General features: G+C 50.8%; 1 protein-coding gene across 4 annotated transcripts in view; it reads left to right on the top strand.

Annotated features, from left to right (window-relative positions):
• agmo (alkylglycerol monooxygenase) overlaps nucleotides 1-20,340 on the top strand; it is a 552,459-nt gene that overhangs the window by 346,993 nt on the left and 185,126 nt on the right. For 3 of the 4 annotated variants that reach the window (XM_072509152.1, XM_072509154.1, XM_072509151.1), the window contains one exon: nucleotides 2,218-2,283. The exons of the other annotated variant lie outside the window; for it this stretch is intronic. In XM_072509152.1, coding sequence (XP_072365253.1) covers nucleotides 2,218-2,283 — 66 coding nt within the window. The remainder of the gene's footprint in view (nucleotides 1-2,217; nucleotides 2,284-20,340) is intronic. 4 annotated transcript variants of the gene reach the window in all.

Raw genomic sequence — 20,340 nt, 5'->3', positions numbered from 1 at the left:
ACAGAGATGGTCCACACCCTGTGCTCCAGCGCAGCTAGCATGCAGACCCTGGTCGAGACCAGACCAGGCCTCGAGGACTGGCAGTGCCAGGTGGCGGGGAGCCTCAGTGGTAAGCTCCACTCGTACTCTCGTCCCATGGAGTAGCCAGGGGGACATCGGACACCCTGAGGGAGGAGGAGATGATGGGGTCTGAGCCGGTGACTCCCGCAGGGGAAGTGCCAGAACACCGCAGCACCTCAAACTCCCCCCTCCTCCTGTCCCTATTGGCAGCGGCCTGAACAGGGTGCACCATGCCACCTGCGATACCCGAGCAGCAGTTGGGCCCGTCCAGGCCTGGTTTCCCCAGAAGACGCTCGCCAACGGGGACCCAAGTCGCAGGGCGAGAATCACAGCAGGCTGCCTCCACCCCTGTTGTACCATCTAGAGATCCACTTAGACATAGTGTTAGGGCCCGTAAAGCCAGAAAGTTAGATACCAATTCAGTTGGCATGGGTGCAGGGTACAGTTTAGAGACAGGGGCTAGGGCACAAATCTGTATATATTTGTTCACATTAAACACCTGTTCACAATGCTACAACCTGCCTCAGTGCTCTGTCAGAATGGGTGTGAGGGTGGGCTGGTCTGAGCAGGCTGCAGAGAGGGCACGGGGAGAGGGGGTTGAATTGGCATAAATTGGGTGTAGGCTAGGCTCAGGGACCGTAGTTCAACCAGTGTTCACTGCTCCGGTGACTGCCCACCGTCCCCACTTACGCCACCCAGGGGTTCGATGGGACCATGTGGTGGAATGGTCACTCACATGCAGGGATCACCCAGGTTGACGGTGGAATGTGCTGCCGTGGGCAGGAGTCAGACGTTGGCATACGATGCGGAGCAACAGGGCTCATCGCAGAGCGGGTTGTCATCATCCTCCATCCCATGGTCAATACCCGCTGTTACTGCCAACTCAGGTCCTGCACAACCGTAGTGCGGCAGTCATGTATCACGGAAGGGTGTTTGCAAGGGGGGGTGACCAAGTGGGCGGGGGCAGTGGGGTGGAGGTGTGGGGCTTGAATGCGGTGTCCATGCCCTTAGCCAGCTGGTGGACGGCGGCTGGTTGGGGGAGGTGGTATGGCGGAGTCTGGGGTGATGGCACCCATATGGTCGGCATCACTCTGCAGAACCAAGGGCCAGGACGGGATGGACAGTGGGACGCGCAGCAAGGTGGCTGCATTGTGGGCCGCGGCAATGGTGATCCGTACCTGGGCACTGCCGCTGCCGCGTGGGGATCACCCCGGCGCCAGGCCCCCCCACCCCCCATCGTCAGCACCCCCCAGCAGCCACAGTGCCAGTTTCACAATTTTTAAAAGCACAAGTGAACCTCGCCAATGGGAATTCACCCCAGTGGAGGTGGAGAATACTGGGTCAGGCCAGCTAATGGTATGCCAACGGTGTTTACTGTACGTGTATTCTAGAACTCATTGACATCGCTGTCGAGGCGACAGAGAATTGCGATTTGGCGTGAAACTGTGTCCCGCCACAATTTCAGCATTGGAACCTATTCTCCTCCCAATTGCATTTCTCGATTCCGACGTCGGCCGACAGAGAATCCCTCCCCTGGTTTTTGGCCACTGCACCTGTCACTTTTAGATACAACCATATGGACGGCTTGCCAAATAAACATTAATACAAAACTGGGGTTCTAGCAAACCATTCTTCATCTGAACTCGCAGTCTGGATGGATGTGCAATTCTGATCCCAGAGCGTATATTAATTCCTAGCATAAATGGAACTATTCTGGCTGATTTTAAAAAGGACACAGACTGCAAGGCCAGAAGAAAGTATTTTACCTGTGATTTCCGACTCAGGAAAAATGGTGTAATGGCCTTGTCTATTGCATGATGGGGGCTACCAGGAATTGTTTACCAGGCTTGAAATCGGTACTGACAGGGGGCGGGGGGGGGGGGGGGGGGGGGGGTTATTCCCTGGTGCTGTTTTAAAAATCATTATTGAATTTGGAAAACCTAAATTCAGCATCAAAATCTAAATGTAAAACTATCATTTAGACAGCTGCTTATTTGTATTCTATCAGTGTGAATTCCTTTCATTTTAATTGGTTGTTGTGAAGAGGGATGGTAGAGGGAGAAACAATCACTATTTGCTTATCTGCTTCTTTGTGATATCGTTCATGAACCCAAATGTTAAAATAATTTGTGTGTTTCTGCTTACCCTTGAATTCAGGACGGAATAAATATTGCATTGACAAGAATTATGCTGGAACTCTTATAATTTGGGACAGGATTTTTGGTAAGTAGTCGAGAGTGATCTAGTTTGGTTAAGAAGTCTTACAACACTAGGTTAAAGTCCAGCAGGTTTGTTTTGAATCACTAATTTTCATAGCACAGCTCCTTCCTCAGGTGAATGAGGAAGCTGTGCTCCGAAAGCTAGTGATTCAAAACAAACCTGTTGGACTTTAACCTGGTGTTGTCAGACTTCTTACTGTGCTCACCCCAGTCCAACCCCGGCATCTCCACATCATAGTTTGGTGAAAAAAATTAGAGTTACTCAAAGGCTATTCAATGAGAGAGTGTGCAAAGACACTTTTATCTCTAACACGTATTCACTCCACAAACCAAAGCTGTATTTGAACATCGTGCAGAGTAAGACAGTTGAAAACAGCTATCATAGATTATCATAGAATTTACAGAGCAGAAGGAGGCCATTCAGCCCATCGAGTCTGCACCGGCTCTTGGAAAGAGCACCCTACCCAAGGTCAACACCTCCACCCTATCCCCATAACCCAGTAACCCCACCCAACACTAAGGGCAATTATGGACACTAAGGGCAATTTATCATGGCCAATCCACCGAACCTGCACATCTTTGGACTGTGGGAGGAAACTGGAGCACCCGGAGGAAACCCACGCACACACGGGGAGGACATGCAGATTCCGCACAGACAGTGACCCAAGCCGGAATCGAACCTGGGACCCTGGAGCTGTGAAGCAATTGTGCTATCCACAATGCTACCGTGCCAGAGGGAAAGATCCCACCTCAGGAAAGCTCAGAAGGACTATAAAAGTTCAATGGGTTGCAGCATTCTTGCACTGCAGTCTCCCTCTCCCCCCAGCCCAGTTCAGCATATTCCATCCTGCGGAGCTGGACAACGTGCAGAGAGTGGATGTAAAAATGTCAACACACATGGTGAGGAGTATTCTCATGAGGGTGATTTCCATAGACTTTCCAAGGATTTTCACTCGGCCCTGTCAATGGTTCTATATCTCGAGTCCCACAGCAACCACACCTGTTGAATTAATATTCTCCTGTCAAAGGTTCCAAATTACTCAAACCCCTCAGATGGAACAAGTTGTAGAGAATTAACATAAGAAGTACAATGAATAAAATGATGAGACGACAAATGTGTCAATGGGATGGATTCTCCGATTCCCCAGCTGTGTGTTTCAGATGGTGCGCTATTTACTGGTGGCAGGATTCTCTACTCCCATCACTTGTCAATGAAGCCACCCCACACCACCTGCAAACCTGTGGGAGGGGGTGAGCTGCCGGCGGGAACAAGGGGCGAAATTCTCCGGTATTGGCACGATGTCCGCCGACCGGCGCCCAAAACGGTGCAAAGCAGTCGGGCATCGCGCCGCCCCAAAGGTGCGGAATCCTCCGCATCTTTGGGGGCCGAGCCCCAACCTTATGGGGCTAGGCCCGCACCGGACTAATTTCCGCCCCGCCAGCTGGCGGAAAAAGCCTTTGGTGCCCCACCAGCTGGCGCGGAAATGACATCTCCGGGCGGCGCATGCGCGGGAGCCTTAACGGCCGCTCACGGCATCCCCGCGCATGCGCAGTGGAGGGAGTCTCTTCCGCCTCCGCTATGGTGGAGGCCGTGGCGAAGGCAGAAGGAAAAGAGTGCCCCCACGGCACAGGCCCGCCCGCAGATCGGTGGGCCCCGATCGCGGGCCAGGCCACCGTGGGGGCACCCCCCGGGGCCAGATCGCCCCGCGCCCCCCCCAGGACCCCGGAGCCCGCCCGCGCTGCCTTATCCCGCCGGTAAGGTAGGTGGTTTAATCTACGGCAGCGGGACAGGCATTCTAGCAGCGGGACTTCGGCCCATTTGGGCCGGAGAATCGCAGGGGGGGGGGGCCGCCAACCGGCGCGGCGCGATTCCCGCCCCCGCCTAATATCCGGTGCCGGAGAATTCGGCAACCAGCGGGGGCGGAATTCGCGCCAGCCCCCGGCGATTCTCCGACCCGGCGAATCTCGGGTTTATGTTTAATGTTTGTATTTTTAAGAATGTTTGTAGCATGCAGTCCCATTACAGGTGAGCAGGTGTAAGTAAAGTTAGACAAGTGTACTTGGACAGTTTTCATTAAAAGTTAGGGCCGCACGGTGACACAGTGGTTAACACTGCAACTTCACAGCGCTTAGGGACCTGGGTTCGACTCCGACCTTGGTTGACTGCCTGTGTGGAGTTTGTACTTTCTCCCCGTGTCTGCGTGGGTTGTCTCTGGGTGCTCCGATTTCCTCCGACAGTCCAAAGATATGCAGGTTGGGTGCATTGGCCATCCACAATTGCCCCTTTGGGTGGGGTTGCAGGAATAGGTTGGGGACTGTTCCTGGGTAAGGTGGTCTTTCGAAGACTTGATGGGCCGAATAGCCTCCTTCTGCACTGTAGGGATTCTATGATTCTATGTGGATGGTGGTGAGAAGAACTGGAATATTATTATGTCTACCTTTTGGTGTTAAATCACCATTGTAGAGATATTTATGACCTGCTGTGCCCAGTTGCACACGGAAGTATGCTGGCTGCAAAATTGGAAGCTGGCAAACTACAGAAGTGTAGGGCGTCTCCTCAAAATGGCCATTGCTAACCTGCAGAAAAGAGTCCTAAGGACTTGCAGGATCTCAATCCAAATTGGTCAGACAATATGTGAAGCATGGGCTATACGAGCTCCACCAATTGTTCTAGGTCTTCAGTAACCTAACAAGCAGACCTTAAAGAGGCTTCGAGACTTCTGGGTGCTGCTGGAAAAAACATCAGGAAAATTATTGATGCTTGGAGGAGCAGGAGTTGTGGTTGTCTGACTGTTGACTTTGGAATTGCATCACTAATTTCATGCCAAAAAGTGGTGCATGGGGACAGGAGTATGCCATTCACCTCTTGGAGTTGGTTTCATCAGGTCTTAGCTGATTTGTAACTGTAATTTGTCTACCTGCCTTGTGATGCACGATCAATTGCACAAAGACTAAAGTTGGGTACAACTGTGGCTTTATTACAGTCAGATGCAGGCCCCCTGCTGCTGCTGGTGAATTGGCAGGGCACTGGAGGTCATGCATATTTATACAGTTCTCCGTGGGCGGAGCCAGCCGGCAGGAGCTACCGGCGAACCTGTAGTGCAGGTCCTACCTTACATCTCCTATTGCAGTGTTTCACCACATTCACCCAGTGTTAAAAATGAGTCCGGCGGGGGTGACATGAAACTATATACAATTAGTGCAATTATGTACAGTGGTAGGGAAAGGAAAGTCCATGTCGACGGTCCGGAGTTCGTCAAAGGTTCAGCCGGTCCGGTGCTTTGGTGCTTCGTTGGGAGCGGCGTAACAGTGGCGGCGAAGTCAGTGCTGGCGGTGGTAGAGGTGGCACCGATGGCGGTGGTGGCGGTGCTGATGCTGGCCATTCATCGGGGAACTCCGGGAGCGTGCAGAAGTCCTCTTTGTCCTCTTGTGCAGAAAAGGGGACGGGGTGGGGGTGGTCTGGCGGGGTCAATATTGGCGGCGCGGTGGGAGGTGGGGGGGTGTTGGGCCACATTGGTGTTGGGGTGGAACCTAACGGTGCCAGGTCCCTGAGTGAGACTGTATCTTGGCAGCCGTCGGGGACCTCAACGTAGGCATATTGAGGGTTGGCATGGAGCAGGTGAACCCTGTCCACCAAGGGGTCCGCCTTGTGGAGTCGGACGTGCCTACGGAGAAGGACCGGTCCTGGAGCAGCGAGCCAAGTCAGGAGCGACACCCCGGATGTGGACTTCCTGGGGAAGGTAAAATCATGTTCATGGGGTGTGTTATTAGTGGCGGTGCACAATCGTGACCTGATGGAGTGCAGAGCGTCAAGGAGGATCTTGCCCCGCTGTGTGTTATTGAACATGAAGGCTACCGACCGTTGGTCAGTGAGGAGAGTGAATCTCTTACCGGCCAGGTAATGCCTCCAATGCCGCACAGCTTCAACGATTGCTTGGGCCTCCTTTTCGATGGACGAGTGTCGGATTTCCGAGGCATGAAGGGTGCGGGAAAAGAATGCCACGGGTCTGCCTGCCTGGTTTAGGGTGGCAGCAAGGGCGACGTCTGAAGCGCTGCTTTCTGCTTGACAGGCAGTGACTCGTCCACTGCGCACATCCCGGCCTTGGCGATGTCTGCTCTGATGCGGGCGAAAGCACGTTGTGCCTCGGCCGCAAGGGGGAATTGGGTGGACTGAATGAGTGGGCGGGCCTTGTCCGCATAGTTTGGGACCCACTGAGCGTAGTAGGAGAAGAACCCCAGGCAGCGTTTTAGGGCCTTGAGGCAGTGGGGGAGGGGAAGTTCCATGAGGGGCGCATGCGCTCAGGGTCGGGCCCGAGAAGTCCGTTTTGGACTATATAGCCGAGAATGGCTAACCGGGTCGTGCTGAACACACACTTCTCTTTGTTGTAGGTCAGGTTGAGAAGAGTGGCAGTGCGGAGGAATTTATCGAGGTTGGCATCGTGGTCCTGCTGGTCATGGCCGCAGATGGTGACATTATCTAAGTACAGAAAGGTGGCCCGCAAACCGTACTGGTCGACCATTCGGTTCATCTCACTTTGGAAGACCGAGACCCCATTTGTGACACCGAAAGGGACCCTAAGGAAGTGGTAGAGGCGACCGTCCGCCTCGAAGACAGTGATTGGCCGGTCCGACTTCCGGATGGGGAGCTGGTGGTAGGCGGATTTCAGGTCAATTGTTGAGAAGAGCCGGTACTGCGCAATCTAATTGACCATATCAGATATGTGTGGGAGGAGGTACGCGTCGAGCTGCGTGTACCGATTGATGGTCTGGCTGTAGTCCACGACCATCCTGTGTCTCTCCCCAGTTTTAACCACTACCACTTGGGCTCTCCAGGGGCTGTTGCTGGCCTCGATAATACCCTCCTTAAGCAGCCGCTGGACTTCGGACCTTGTCCTGGGTGCTGTACCGTCTGCTCCTACTGGCAACAGGCTTGCAATCCATAGTAAGATTGGCAAAAAGGGAGGGGGGGATCGACCTTGAGGTTCGCGAGGCCGCAAACGGTAAAGGGGGGTTTAAGGGCCTGCCGAATTTGAGGGTGAGGCTCTGGAGGTTGCACTGGAAGTCCAGGCCCAACAGGAGTGTAGCGCAGAGATTAGGAAGGACATAGAGGCGGAAGTTACTAAATTCTACGCCCTGGACCATGAGGGTGACTGTACAAAAGCCTCGGATCGGGATGGAGTGGGATCCGGAGGCTAGGGAGATCCTTTGATTGGCAGGATGGACCGCGAGGGAGCAGCGCCTTACCGTATCTGGGTGAACAAAGCTTTCGGTGCTCCCGGAGTCCAGCAGGCACGAGGTCGCGTGGCCGTTGATTTTTACCTTCGTCGACGCGGTGGCCAGGTTGTGCGGGTGAGATTGGTCCAGCGTCATGCGGGTAGCCATCAGATGCTTCGGGTGGCGAGCATGTGCGGTTTCGATGTCGGGATGTCCGGTGATCCTGTGGGGGACAGGATGGCGGCGCCCATGGTGCGCACATTGCGGGGTCGGGACAAGATGGCGGCGCCCATGGTGCCCACATTGCGCAGTCGGGACAAGATGGCGACGCCTATGGGGCACACGTGACCGAAGGGGGACAAGATGGCGGCGACCACTGGTCGCACATGGACCCGGGAGGAGAAGATGGCGGCTCCCATTGTGCGTCTGGCGTGAGGGGGCGATAGCGGGCGCGATCGCAGCGACTGCGTGGGCCTGGCACACCGCCGCAAAGTGGCCCTTTTTACGGCAGGCTTTACAAACTGCAGTGCGGGCCGGGAAGTGTTGGCGGGGGTGCTTCTGCTGACCGCAGAAGTAGCAGCGGGGACCCCCGGGGTGCGCGGATCGGCGTGCGGCGCAGGTGTATTGGGAAGGCATGAGGAGATTCGTGTGTTCGGCGGCCGTAACGGCCTGACAGTCACAGTCCCGGACGAGTGGAATTAGGGCCCGCCAGAAGTCTTCGATGGACTCACCAGGTAGTTGCGAGCGGGTGGCGAGTACATGCCTGGCGAAGAGCGTGTTCGCCTTCTGCGCGTAGTGTTCCTGAAGGAGTTCCATTGCTTTTGTGTAATTCGTGGCGTCTTGGATCAACGGGAACACGCTGGAGCTCAGTCTGGAGTACAGGACGTTTACTCCAGACACAGCCTTGATGTAAGCCTCGAAACATGCTAGCCAGTGAGTAAAGTCTTTTCTGGCGTCGGGCGAGTGCGGATCCAGCTGCAGGCGATCGGGCTTAATTCTGATATCCAATCTGTGGAAAATCTGACTGTAATAAATTGATGCACGATCAATTGCACAAAGACTAAAGTTGGGTACAACTGTGGCTTTATTACAGTCAGCTGTGTGGCCTCTGGCTGCAGCTGGCGAAATAGCAGGACACTGGAGGTCATGCATATTTATACAGTTCTCCGTGGGCCGAGCCAGCCGGCAGGAGCTATCGGCGAACCTGTAGTGCAGGTCCTACCTTACATCTCCTATTACAGTGGTTCACCACACCTTGACTACAAAATGTTTAATAGCCTGGGGCTGGATTTTAGGCAGCTCATCATGGCAGGAACTATGGCAGCTGGACCCACTTAATCATGGGAGAGGCCCTGTGTCAATCTCAGAATGACACGAAAACTTTCCCCGGGGAACTCAGAGGGTGGAAAGGACTGACACACGATTCCCAGCTGTCAGCGGCAGGATGTCAGTTAGGCTCCATTTTAAATGGTGTCCTGATCTTTCAACTCCACCTATCAGGGAGTCCTCGGGGGCCCCCCACTCTACCTCACGCACAAAACACCCCGGCTCCATCCCTGCTATGGTAAAAATGCCAATCTGGTACCCTAGCAGTGCCGCCTGGGCACCTTGGCTGGCACCCAAGTGGCAATGCCAGGATGCCATGCTGGCACAGCTAAGGTGCCCGGGTGACACCAACAATGCCAGGGTGCCACCCTACCCAGAAGGCAAGCACCTGGGGGCCTTTGATCCCCTGGGCGACCACTCTGCCTGCCGTTCCGTCTTGTCCCCATTTGTGGAGACCAGCACTGAACGGCGCTTACCAGGTCTCTGAGGCAAAGGGGTCAGATCTCAATGCCTCGGGTAGATCAGGGGAGAGCATATTAGAGTGAGACTAAGTGTCTTGCTCTAATATGCAGATTTGCAAAATAGTGATCCTGCTCACAATGGGCAGGATTCAGATCGCAATGTCTCACGAGATTGCGTTACTTCTCGTGAGGCGTGGCGAGCTGGAAAGATCTCGGAAGAGGGATCTACTGCCCATGCGCCTTTCGGGCACAACCCATCCAATAGATCGCACCCCTAATCTCACAGCATTTTGGGGATGGAAATCTAAAAATAAGGACCAAATGCATGACTTTGAACTGATGACTCAATGAGGTCCTGCTCCACCTATCTCACAACCCTGAATCGCACTTCCCCTAAATGTTAAGCTTGTCCTAATTCCCTACTTGAAATAACCAGTGCGGTCAATCACTCCCTGAAGACACCCAGGGACACCTGAAGACACCCAGCCTGCTTTTTAAAATCATTGATTCGCCAATGCGGTGTGAAGCAATGAAAGAAACCTTATTATCATCTGATCCTCTTGATGTTGAGCAGGCATGCTTCATTAATCTCACCAGCGGCTGATTGAGTTAACATGAGGCAAGGCATTGTTTAATTTGGTGCGCAAATCACTTTATTCCAAAAGAGACAAAACATACAAAACACTTGAGTATGATGAATGACACTTAGTATGAGCAGTTAATTTTCTGTTCACGCACTGTTACAAAAAATAAAGAACATGTGTGCACCAGCCCATTGGATACAAATTTAACTTAATGGAAAAGCTTCAATAGTTTGCTCCCGACAGACCTTTTTGATGTCAGGGACTTGAGTTTTATGAAAAGTTTCTGTCCCTGATCCACAGAAATGAAAACAGTTTGTCAACACCACTGTGCTCAACGTCTTCTGAATAATCAGGCATTACTCACAAATAGGCCACTGTTGGGATCTCTGCAAACAGTTGTCTGTCAAACATTTACTTTTCATCCATATGGATGACCATATTGTCCATAATGCTATCTGGAGAAGCTACTCGCTAAAGCCAGCTTCTATTTGAAATACATTTAAAACCATTTATATGAAGTCAAATTGTTCTGAACCATTAAGTACTCTTCCCGTCCCAAAAACTTCATTTCATCTTGCCATTATTTTTTAATTTCGCTCAACAATTCCCACAGCATTTATAATAGGATTCAAAAATCTGGGGTAAAAGATAGGGCAGGATGTTCCGGCCACTGTCGCTGGCAGGATCCTCTGATCTCGCTGAAGTCCACAGAGATTTGAATGGTTTACTACAGGGCTGGAAAATCCAGGCCAGTGGGTGAGATTCTACAGTCTCATCTGTGGCGGGACCCATTACGAGCGACAACAGAATATTTGACATTCCAGCCAAAACTCCATTCTTTCAGCAGCACCGAAAAATCCCAGCCATGATTGAGGACGGAAGATTCTGGCCCCAGTCTCTGTACTTCCAGGGACTTCATTTTGTGTCACTATTTCCATCACATCTGGCTGAAACACATGAAATTCTTCATCTTGATAAGATTATTTATTGCTCGATAAACATCTACGTTTTCTCATCTGGGTTTTGCTCCTCCCAGTTCCACAGTTCTCTCTGATTCTCACCGTTTAAACAACTCGAAGCCATGTTATTAGACTCTGTCTACAATTCCCGCTGCCTCGGAAAGGCAGCCAGCATAATTAAGGACCGCACGCACCCCGGACATACTCTCTTCCACCTTCTTCCGTCAGGAAAAAGATACAAAGTTTGAGGTCACGTGCCAACTGACTCAAGAACAGCTTCTTCCCTACTGCCATCGGACTTTTGAAAGGACCTACCTCGTATTAAGCTGATCTTTTCTCTACACCTTGCTATAACTGTAACATTATATTCTGCAGTCTCTCCTTACTTCCCTATGTACGGTATGCATTGTTTGTACAACATGCAAGAAACAATACTTTTCACTGTATGCTAATAGATGTGACAATAATAAATCAAATCAAATCAATTAGACAGCAGTATTCGCTGCTTAAGTAAAATGACAATAACAACTGGTATACATCTTTAAAGTGGGAAAAGCATCCCAAGGCACTTCACAGGGGTAAAAGGAAAATATGAAGAAGAATGTCCAAAGTCTTATTCAAAGAGATGATTTTTAAAGATGGTTTTAAAATGGAGGGGAACCGAGAGCTTCTAAATTTCAGAACATGGGGCCTGGTGGCTGAGAGTATGCTGTCAATGGTAGAGTGAAGGAGGGAAATACAGATGAGAGCGGAGTCATAGGTGAGGAGAGTTTGCGGGGAACTCAGGTTGGAGGGTTGTATGGCTGGCGGACATTACAGATATACGGAGGGACAAGACCATGCAAGGATTTAAACACAAAGATGACAATTTTAAACTTGAGGCGTCGAGGGAGCGGAAGCAAATTTCAGTAAATGTGGACAAGGGTGATGCACACACGAGACATGGTGCACGATAAGATACATGCATTACTGGTAGTTGACGTTTATGGAGGGTGTAGGATGAAAGGGTAATAAAGAAAATGTGATATTTTTAACGGGTAGGTTTGCAGACCACAAAGGTACAAACAAAAGCTTTATTGGAAAGGTGTTTTTTCACAGGCTGTTAGGATAGATTGCCAGTTTGCCCGTGCAAATGGCCAATGATGTCATCAATGCATCACATGATCAGCCTCTTAACGTGACCTTGATTCTGGGAGTAGGTGATTAGGCGGGATCGAGAGCAGCTGTGTTTTCAGAAGCCCTGTAGACAGAATCATAGTTAGTTTATTTATCATCATTTATGTCTAAGTAAGTAATTCGGATCTATTTAGTTGTGTTAATAAATTAGCTTTGTTCAAAACATAGCTTGGTGTTCTTTGAGAGACACTACACTTCGAAGCCGTCCTCATCCACAAAGTAAAGAAGATCACAGTATAGGTTTTTAGTATTATCTTTGAGGGGTTCAAAACGATATGTCATAGTTTCTCTTGGTAAACTGCTGCTGCAGTGTCCACCTCCGTTTTCACCAGTATTCCACCCAGAAATTCCAGCCAGTACGTTCAGTTACAGTTTGTCACCTGACTGTGACTCTGGTCGTTTTTCGTGCCTTTTTGTATCACGTGGATCCTTTTCCCTCTATTGAGTTTTCCATTTTGTACACTCAGTTCTTGCGTTTTATAGTTTTTGTTTGGAACTTGTTGTTTCTTTCCCCAACACACATGTTTGATGAGACCCTGCATTGTGATCTTTGCACCAACAATCTGCTGTTGCGTGCGCAGTTTTTGCACATCAATGGCAATTTCAAATCTGTGTCTGTGTTCGGGTCTCAGCTGATACTTTATGGATTCTAGTGTTCTAACTTAATTATTACATTTCCTTAGCTGCTAATTCCACAGAGATCCCGACTTCTAAAGTCTTCCTTACATTTAAGTTGCCTTCTGTTAACAGCCATTTTTGGATAGCTTTGCTTCTGAACCCACACACTAGTCTGTCTCTAATGGTGCTGTTTAAGGCATCTCCAAATTCTCAGTATTCAACTAATTTCTTCAAAGTAGTTACGAACTGTGTGATCTTCTTGTTGATTATGTTTATGGAACCTCTCGGCGATGACCAAAGGTGTCGGTGAGAAATGGAACTACAATATCTCCACAATCTCATCCTAGGTTTCTGAGCCTGGTTTTTCTGGCAGCACCAGACTTTGCAGGAGCTTGAATGTTTTTCTCCCCACTGTACTCAGGAAAGTTTGGACTACAGTATCTGCCACGAAACTAGGTGTTCTTTGAGAGGCGCGGGAGCATAGGGGTTAGTACTACTTTAGTTAGGCCACACTTGGAGTATAGTGTTCAATTCTGGTCGCCACTACCAGAAGGATGTGGAGGCTTTAGAGAGGGTGCAGAAGAGACTTACCAGAATGTTGCCTGGTATGGAGGGCATTAGCTATGAGGAGCGGTTGAATAAACTCGGTTTGTTCTCACTGGAACGACAGAGGTTGAGGGGCAACCTGATAGAGGTCTACAAAATTATGAGGGGCATAGACAGAGTGGATAGTCAGAGGCTTTTCCCCAGGGTAGAGGGGTCAATTACGAGGTGGCATAGGTTTAAGGTGCGAGGGGCAAGGTTTAGAGTAGATGTACGAGGCAAGTTTTTTACACAGAGGGTAGTGGGTGCCTGGAATTCGCTACCGGAGGAGGTGGTGGAAGCAGGGACGATAGTGACATTTAAGGGGCATCTTGACAAATACATGAGTAGGATGGGAATAGAGGGATATGGACCCAGGAAGTGTAGAAGATTGTAGTTTAGTCGGGCAGCATGGTCGGCATGGGCTTGGAGGGTCGAAGGGCCTGTTCCTGTGCTGTACTTTTCTTTGTTCTTTGTACTGCCTCACAGTACCAAGGACTTGGGTTCAATTCTGACCTGAGGTGACTGCCTGTAGAGTTTTCACATTTTCCCCGTGTCTGCATGGGTTTTTCCCATGTGCTCCGGCATCCTCCCACAGTCCAAAAGTGGTAGATTTGGTTCGGTAGATTTAACATGCTAAATTACCCTTGAGTGTCCAAAGATGTGCAGGTTAGGTGGGGTTATGAGGATAGGGTGGGAGAGTTGGCCTCGGTAGGGTGCTCTTTCGGAGGGTCGGAGCAAACTCGATGAGCCAAATCGCCTCCTTCTGCAATGTATTGTTCCACTTGTCTTGTCCCTACACTTCTGCTCCCATCATGCCCATCACTCTCTTATCTTCTTTACTGCTATCCCTGTTCATTTCTGTCCTCCCCGCTCCCTCCCCTCCTTCCACCTCTCTGATCTAATTCTCTCTCTCCACTGTCTCTCTGTTCCTCCTCTATGCTAAGTCATGCCCCCTTCCACCCATCCCCCAAGGTACCTTCGTGCCCCACCCCCTGCCACCTCCTTACGTTCCTCCTTCACACAGTATTCACCATGGGAGATTCTCTGGAGCCATATGGAGATTAAAAAATATAAACTAATGGCAATCCAATATAGCTCTTGCCATGATATGCAGACACACACATAATGATATACAGACAAGCAGCTAATGGACACAGAGAACAGGACATGACCAATAAGCGGACATGACCAATAAGCAGGCAGGACACTCGGGGGGGGGGGTCTGACTATAAAAGACACGAGGCACTCACACTCCACCTCTTTCCACTGATGAACATCTAGAGAGTCAGTCAAGGGTGTTGTTACAATCTCACACCTCAGACCTCCGGTGACGGCGGGCGGGAGGCAACCGCACGTTGGAGGGCTCCCGTTCGGGAACGGCATTTTGGGGGTTTAACGCCCGGTCCCAGGGACAACGGAGGTGGCAAAAGCAGGTAGAAGGCACAGTGAAGGGAAATGTCGAAAATAAGTAAAAAAACGGTTGTGAAAAAAGCGGCTGAAAGTCCGTCGGGGAGTGGAAAGGTCACCACAGGGACGGCAAGAAAAGTGGAGGCTGGGGCACCAGGGGAAGCCGCATTGCCCACGGCTGAAGAAATGACTACGGTGATGGCCGTGGAACTCGAAAGACAGTTCACAAAACACATGGAGGCGATGAGGAAGGAGATGGGGGTGATATTGAAAGTGCTGGTGGAGGAGGCGATTGTCCCGGTGAGGACAGCGGTATTGAGCGCAGTGGCGGAGGTGCGGGAGCAAGGTGAGGCGCTGAAGGAAGTGGAAGAGACATTATTGCAGAACAGTGAACCTCGATGCGGAAGGTGATAGAGATCAACAAGGATCTGCGAACCAAAATTGACGACTTGGAAAACAGATCCAGGCGACAGAATCTGAGGATTGTGGGTCTGCCCGAAGGAGTGGAAGGCCTGAGGCCGACTGAGTATATTGCCACGATGTTGCCGAAGCTATTGGGGGAGGGGGATGATCCCTTCCGATATGAAATGGATCGGACTCACCAGTCGTGGAGGCCTGTACCAAAGGAGAGTGAGCCGCCAAGATTCGTGACTCTGTGTTTTCATAGGTACAGTGTGAAGGAGAAGGCCCTGTGCTGGGCAAAGCAGAAGCGGGTGGTGCAGTGGGCTGGAGCTGGTATACGCTTATATCAGGACTTTACGGTGGAGCTGGCGAGGAGGCGGGCTGCCTTCAGCCGGGTGAAGAAGGCACTGTACATCAGTAAGGTGCAGTGCAGCAGAGTTTACCCAGCTAAGTTGAGGGTGACCTACAAATCCAAGGACCTTTACTTTGGGACGGCAGAAGCAGCGGAGGAGTTTGCGAAGGCAGAAGGACTGTGGCAGAATTGAGAAATGGTCATGTACTGATGTAGCCTCATGTAACTGTATTTTTTCACTGCGTGCTGGTGTATGTGCTAAATGAGCCAACGTTGTATATATTTGGACAAGGGAAGAGATGGGACTTTCACATGCAATGATAGTTCTTTGGGGCTTGGGTGTGTATGCGGTGTTTGTGTGCTAAAGGGGATTTCTTGATTTTCCTGGGACCGGGCATGGGGGAAGAGACTGGGGCGGGGGCCTCCACGCTGGCCAGTTTAAGCCGGCTAGTGAACGGGAGTGAGGTGGGGGGAGGGGCTGCGGCCATCGGAGCCTGGTAGAACAGGTTCCGATGAGTCTAGTGGAAAGTTGGGGGGAAGGAACAGAGGTTGGCGGGGAAGAGTTTTATAAGAGGAAGTGGAGGGGAGGAGTCGGGGATGGGGGGGATTTACAATTCATGGGTGTCATTTGCGGTACTCTTTCAGGGATTGGATGGCATTGAATGTAAGGGGGTGGGGGTGGCCTCTATAGGTCAATGGTGACCATAAGCGATTCCTGATTCTTTTTTCTTTTTTATTCTTTTGTTTTTCCCACCGTGGGTGGGTTTGTTTTATGTGATGCTTATATTGTCAGGTGGGGCTTTATTTAGGGTGGTGGTAGGATGGGATCGTTGTTGTTGATAAGGGGATTGACTTTGTATTTGTTACCGTTTAGTGCTTGTTGGTGGGGTGTAAATTCTGAAGAAAATGTGAAAATGGAGAATAAAAATATTTTACAATCTCACACCTCCACCATGTAGCTAAGAGCTAGTCTGGTTCAGCCAGACAGAATAACTACACTTAAGATAGCAGAGAGTTGAACTCACAGAGAACTGTGCTAACTGTATTATTAGTTCAATAAACCTGATTGAACTAACTTCAAGGTCTGGAGTATCTTTCTGATCTAAGCTGCATCCAGTTGCGGCCAGTGTTAGACCAGTGTACCTAACACGACAGCTCTCACTCAAATGCACTTAATAGTGAGTTTTCTGGGGTGGGGGTGGGGGGGGGGATGGGGGGGGAGGTTCAGGGGGGAATTTGTTATTTGCCTGTTATTGTTTTTCTTCTGTATAAAATTGAAAAAAGTGAATAAAAATAATGGACTGGATTCTCTGCTGTCCGGATGCTCTGTTTTGCCGGAGCCTGAGGGTTACCCAACGGTGTGGGGCTGCCCCACAATGGGAAACCCCATTGACCAGCTGGCGAAACGGAGCATTCCGCCGGCGTGCTGAAATCTGGCGGGACAGAGAATCGAGCTCCATTGTTTTTAAAAAGAATTGGTGGCTTGAGTTCTGCATCCGTGTCCCACCCACCATTTTTAAAAGTCTGCGTAATTAGCCCCTCATCCCTCGCTCCCCCTTGTCTCAGCCTCTTGCCCAGCCCTGCCTCCTTAATTTGTTCCCTTCCCCATAACCTGAAAGGATTCAGTTATCTTCCTTCGCCTACCACTTTGCTTGACCTGAAGGCTGCATTGGCCTTGATGCCCTGAGTCCAATGTCCCTTGAGACCAATTAAGAAAAAATAAATTTAATAAAGTATAAAATAGTCTGGTTTTTGGTTTCTGAAGATAAACAAATCAGGCACTGTATTTTGTTGCCAATAGAGAATAGGACAGTTTTCCCATGCAAGGCAATTTTTCTCTCAGCATCGCCAACAGAGCTTCTTGAGAAGTGCTGGAAAATTAGAATCAAAATATAAGCAAATAACTTCATTCATATTTGTGTAATAGGGCTTCATGAAGTTAAACAGAATGATATAAATAACGGGCATGATTCAGCGGACTCAAGTTAAAGTTCGCTGAACGGCGCATTTAACACGGTGTTTATCGATGGCTGCCGGCTTTTTAGCTTCAGGGAGTATCGCCCCGCCGAGGCTGCACTTCGAGGGATTTCCTGTTGGTGAGTTTAAAGACTCCTCACAGATCAGCGTGCCATTTTGGAAGGCTGCCCAATCTTTAACCCCCCCCCCCTTTTCAGGCCCCCCTCACTCTTTTGATCCCCCTTACCTCCCTCAACCTTTGGGAGGCCCCTTGTGCACCTCCCTCTACCTGGCAAGGCTCCACCGAGCTGATCCCTTGGCACTGCCAACTTGGCATCCTGACACTTCCAGCCTGGCACCCTGGCAGTGCCACCTGGTGCAGGCTAGCAGTGACAAGATGCCAGGGGGATTGCCAGAGTGCCACCCTGCCCTGCCCCCAACCACCGAGGAGTCTCCAATGGCCTGAGAGAAACCTCCCAGGTGCCTTTACAACAGATCCACTTTTGTATACTAAACTGCGTCCTGGCGAGGTCTCTCAGGCGTGGTTGGTGAGTCCCGGGCGCTGGGTGATTTGGTATTCGGGTATTTAAATGAGCCGTAAGGCTAATTTCTCATTTAAATATTCAGATGCAGATCACGCTGGCAGACCGAGTCGGGTAACACATGAAGCCCGATTTGGGGGCTCGCATGCGATTCAACCATTGTGCACAGATCTGTGCCAGGCACAACGGGGTCACTGAATTCCGCCCAAAGTATCAATGCTGACATTCACCAAACCTTTCACGATCACTCTGTTGCTGATGATTTGGGAATCTTGCTGTATGCAATCTAGCTGAAATATCACAACAGTCATTGTACTTAAAAAACACATTTAACATCTTGGGAATTTTCTGAGAAATGTTGCTAAGGCACCCTATCAATGCAAGTTCTTATTTTGCACTGGTAACGTCTTAACTAATATAGTATAACTTTGGCTCCCAACTCAGCTATGGAGAGTTGGGAAAATTCCCAGCTCCACAAGCCCAATCCTGGAGCGAACCTGACTTGGGGAAATAGTGCCAGCGATATGGGTGTCAACTAGATTTGGGCCCTGGAAAGAGTTTGGACGCACCACAGGTGTTTACTGGGTGTCGAGCTGGGCTGTTGTAAAAGGCCTGGCTTGGTGCTCAAGGACTTTTTCCCACTTACAAAAAAAACAATAAAACAAAAAACATCTCTCCAGTGCTCACCCCTCACCCTCCCCCCCCCCCCCCCCCCCCCTGCCAACTACCCATGCTCCATTCTTGCTACTCAGGCCAATTTGTGCTCTCCACCACACACACCCATGTCCTCTCAATTCCAAGACATGGTCCCCGACTGAATCCCTTTATGGCCCCCGACTGAATCCCTTTATGGCCCCCATGCCAACTGCACGCTCACTCACGCAGGAGCCATGTGCGATGAAATAAAATAATGTTCTAAATGTCCCTTGCAGTCTTCACTATATTAAAATACATACTCATATTGATGACATGTAAATCCCTTCAAGTATGTCATTCATTACGGAAAAATACATTTGTATTCATAGTCTCATATCAAAGAGAGTTAATCTTTTTATAACCACTTGGAGCTGTCAATCAAACTGTGAATTAACAGACTCCCAACTGTGATTATGATAGGTTGTGCAAGCAGTTAAACTAATCCTTATGTCAATCAGCAATGAAATAGCAAGTACCCTTTTTCTCCAAATGCAAGCATCTTTTTTTGCAAAAATCTAATGGGCTTGAGTTTGACAGTTCCACAGAGTTTATCCACATTTTATACACATTCATGACTACTCTTAACAATTGCAAAGGGGGTACCTGACCGCTTCTAAAATGCAACTGGCCTCTCTTAAAGTGAACCTTACCACTCCACAAAGAAAAGGGGCGGGATTCTCCGACTCCCCGCCAGGTCGGAGAATCGGCAGGGGGGGGGGGGGGGGGGCGTGAATCCCGCCCCCGCCGGCTGGCGAATTCTCCGGTACCGAAAATTCGGCAGGGGTGGGAATTGCGCCGCGCCAGTCAGCGGCCCCCCCCGACAATTCTCTGGCCCGCAATGGGCCGAAGTCCCGCTGCTGGAATGCCTGTCCCGCCGGCGTGAATCAAACCACCTACCTTACCGGCGGGACTGGCAGCGCGGGCAGGCTCCATGGTCCTGGGGGGGGGCGCGGGGCGATCTGGCCCCGGGGGTTGCCCCCACGATGGCCTGGCCCGTGATCGGGGCCCACCGATCCGCGGGCGGGCCTGTGCCGTGGGGGCACTCTTTTCCTTCCGCCTCGGCCATAGCCTCCGCGATGGCCGAAGTGGAAGTGACCCCCCCACTGCGCATGCGCGGGATGACGTCAGCAGCCGCTGACGCTGCCACGCATGCGCGGACTTCCGCCAGCCGGCGAAGTCCTTTCGGCCCCGGCTGGCGTGGCGCCAAATGCCTTCCACGCCAGCCGGTGGAGCGGAAACCACTCCGGCGTGGGCCTAGCCCCTCACGGTGAGGGCTTGGCCCCTAAAGGTGCGGATCCGCACCTTTGGGGCGGCCCGACGCCGGAGTGGTTCCCGCCACTCCATCCCGCTGGACCCCCCGCTCCGCCGGGTAGGGGAGAATCCCGGCCCTGATCTCTACCAAAGGGCAACTAACCTCTGCAAAAAAGTGAATGTACTTCCCTAAAAGGGGAGTTCATCTCTCTGAGTAACTGTGGCAGCATTAAACATTTGTCTTAAATGTCTAAAGACCACAGGACATGTTTTGTAAATCCCAGTGGAGAAAATTGGATCTGTTTCAAGGCAGCTGCACGTTTACATATGCAGCACCGTCTGTGCGCCATGAATGTGCGCACAGTACAAACCCCCCCACCCCCAGTGAAAATAGTGGGTGCCGCGTTCAGGGCCAAGACTCCGCAATTGGGGATCAAGCGCTATTTTGTATAAGGCACAGAGCTTTTCTGTGCCCATGAAAATTGAGGCCAGAATGTGTTTCGGTGAGTTTCCACATGTTTCTAACTTGTCA

Source organism: Scyliorhinus torazame, chromosome 6 (genome assembly GCF_047496885.1).
Source record: "Scyliorhinus torazame isolate Kashiwa2021f chromosome 6, sScyTor2.1, whole genome shotgun sequence".
NCBI lineage: Eukaryota > Metazoa > Chordata > Chondrichthyes > Carcharhiniformes > Scyliorhinidae > Scyliorhinus > Scyliorhinus torazame.
This window is presented reverse-complemented; position numbering and strand designations above follow the sequence as displayed.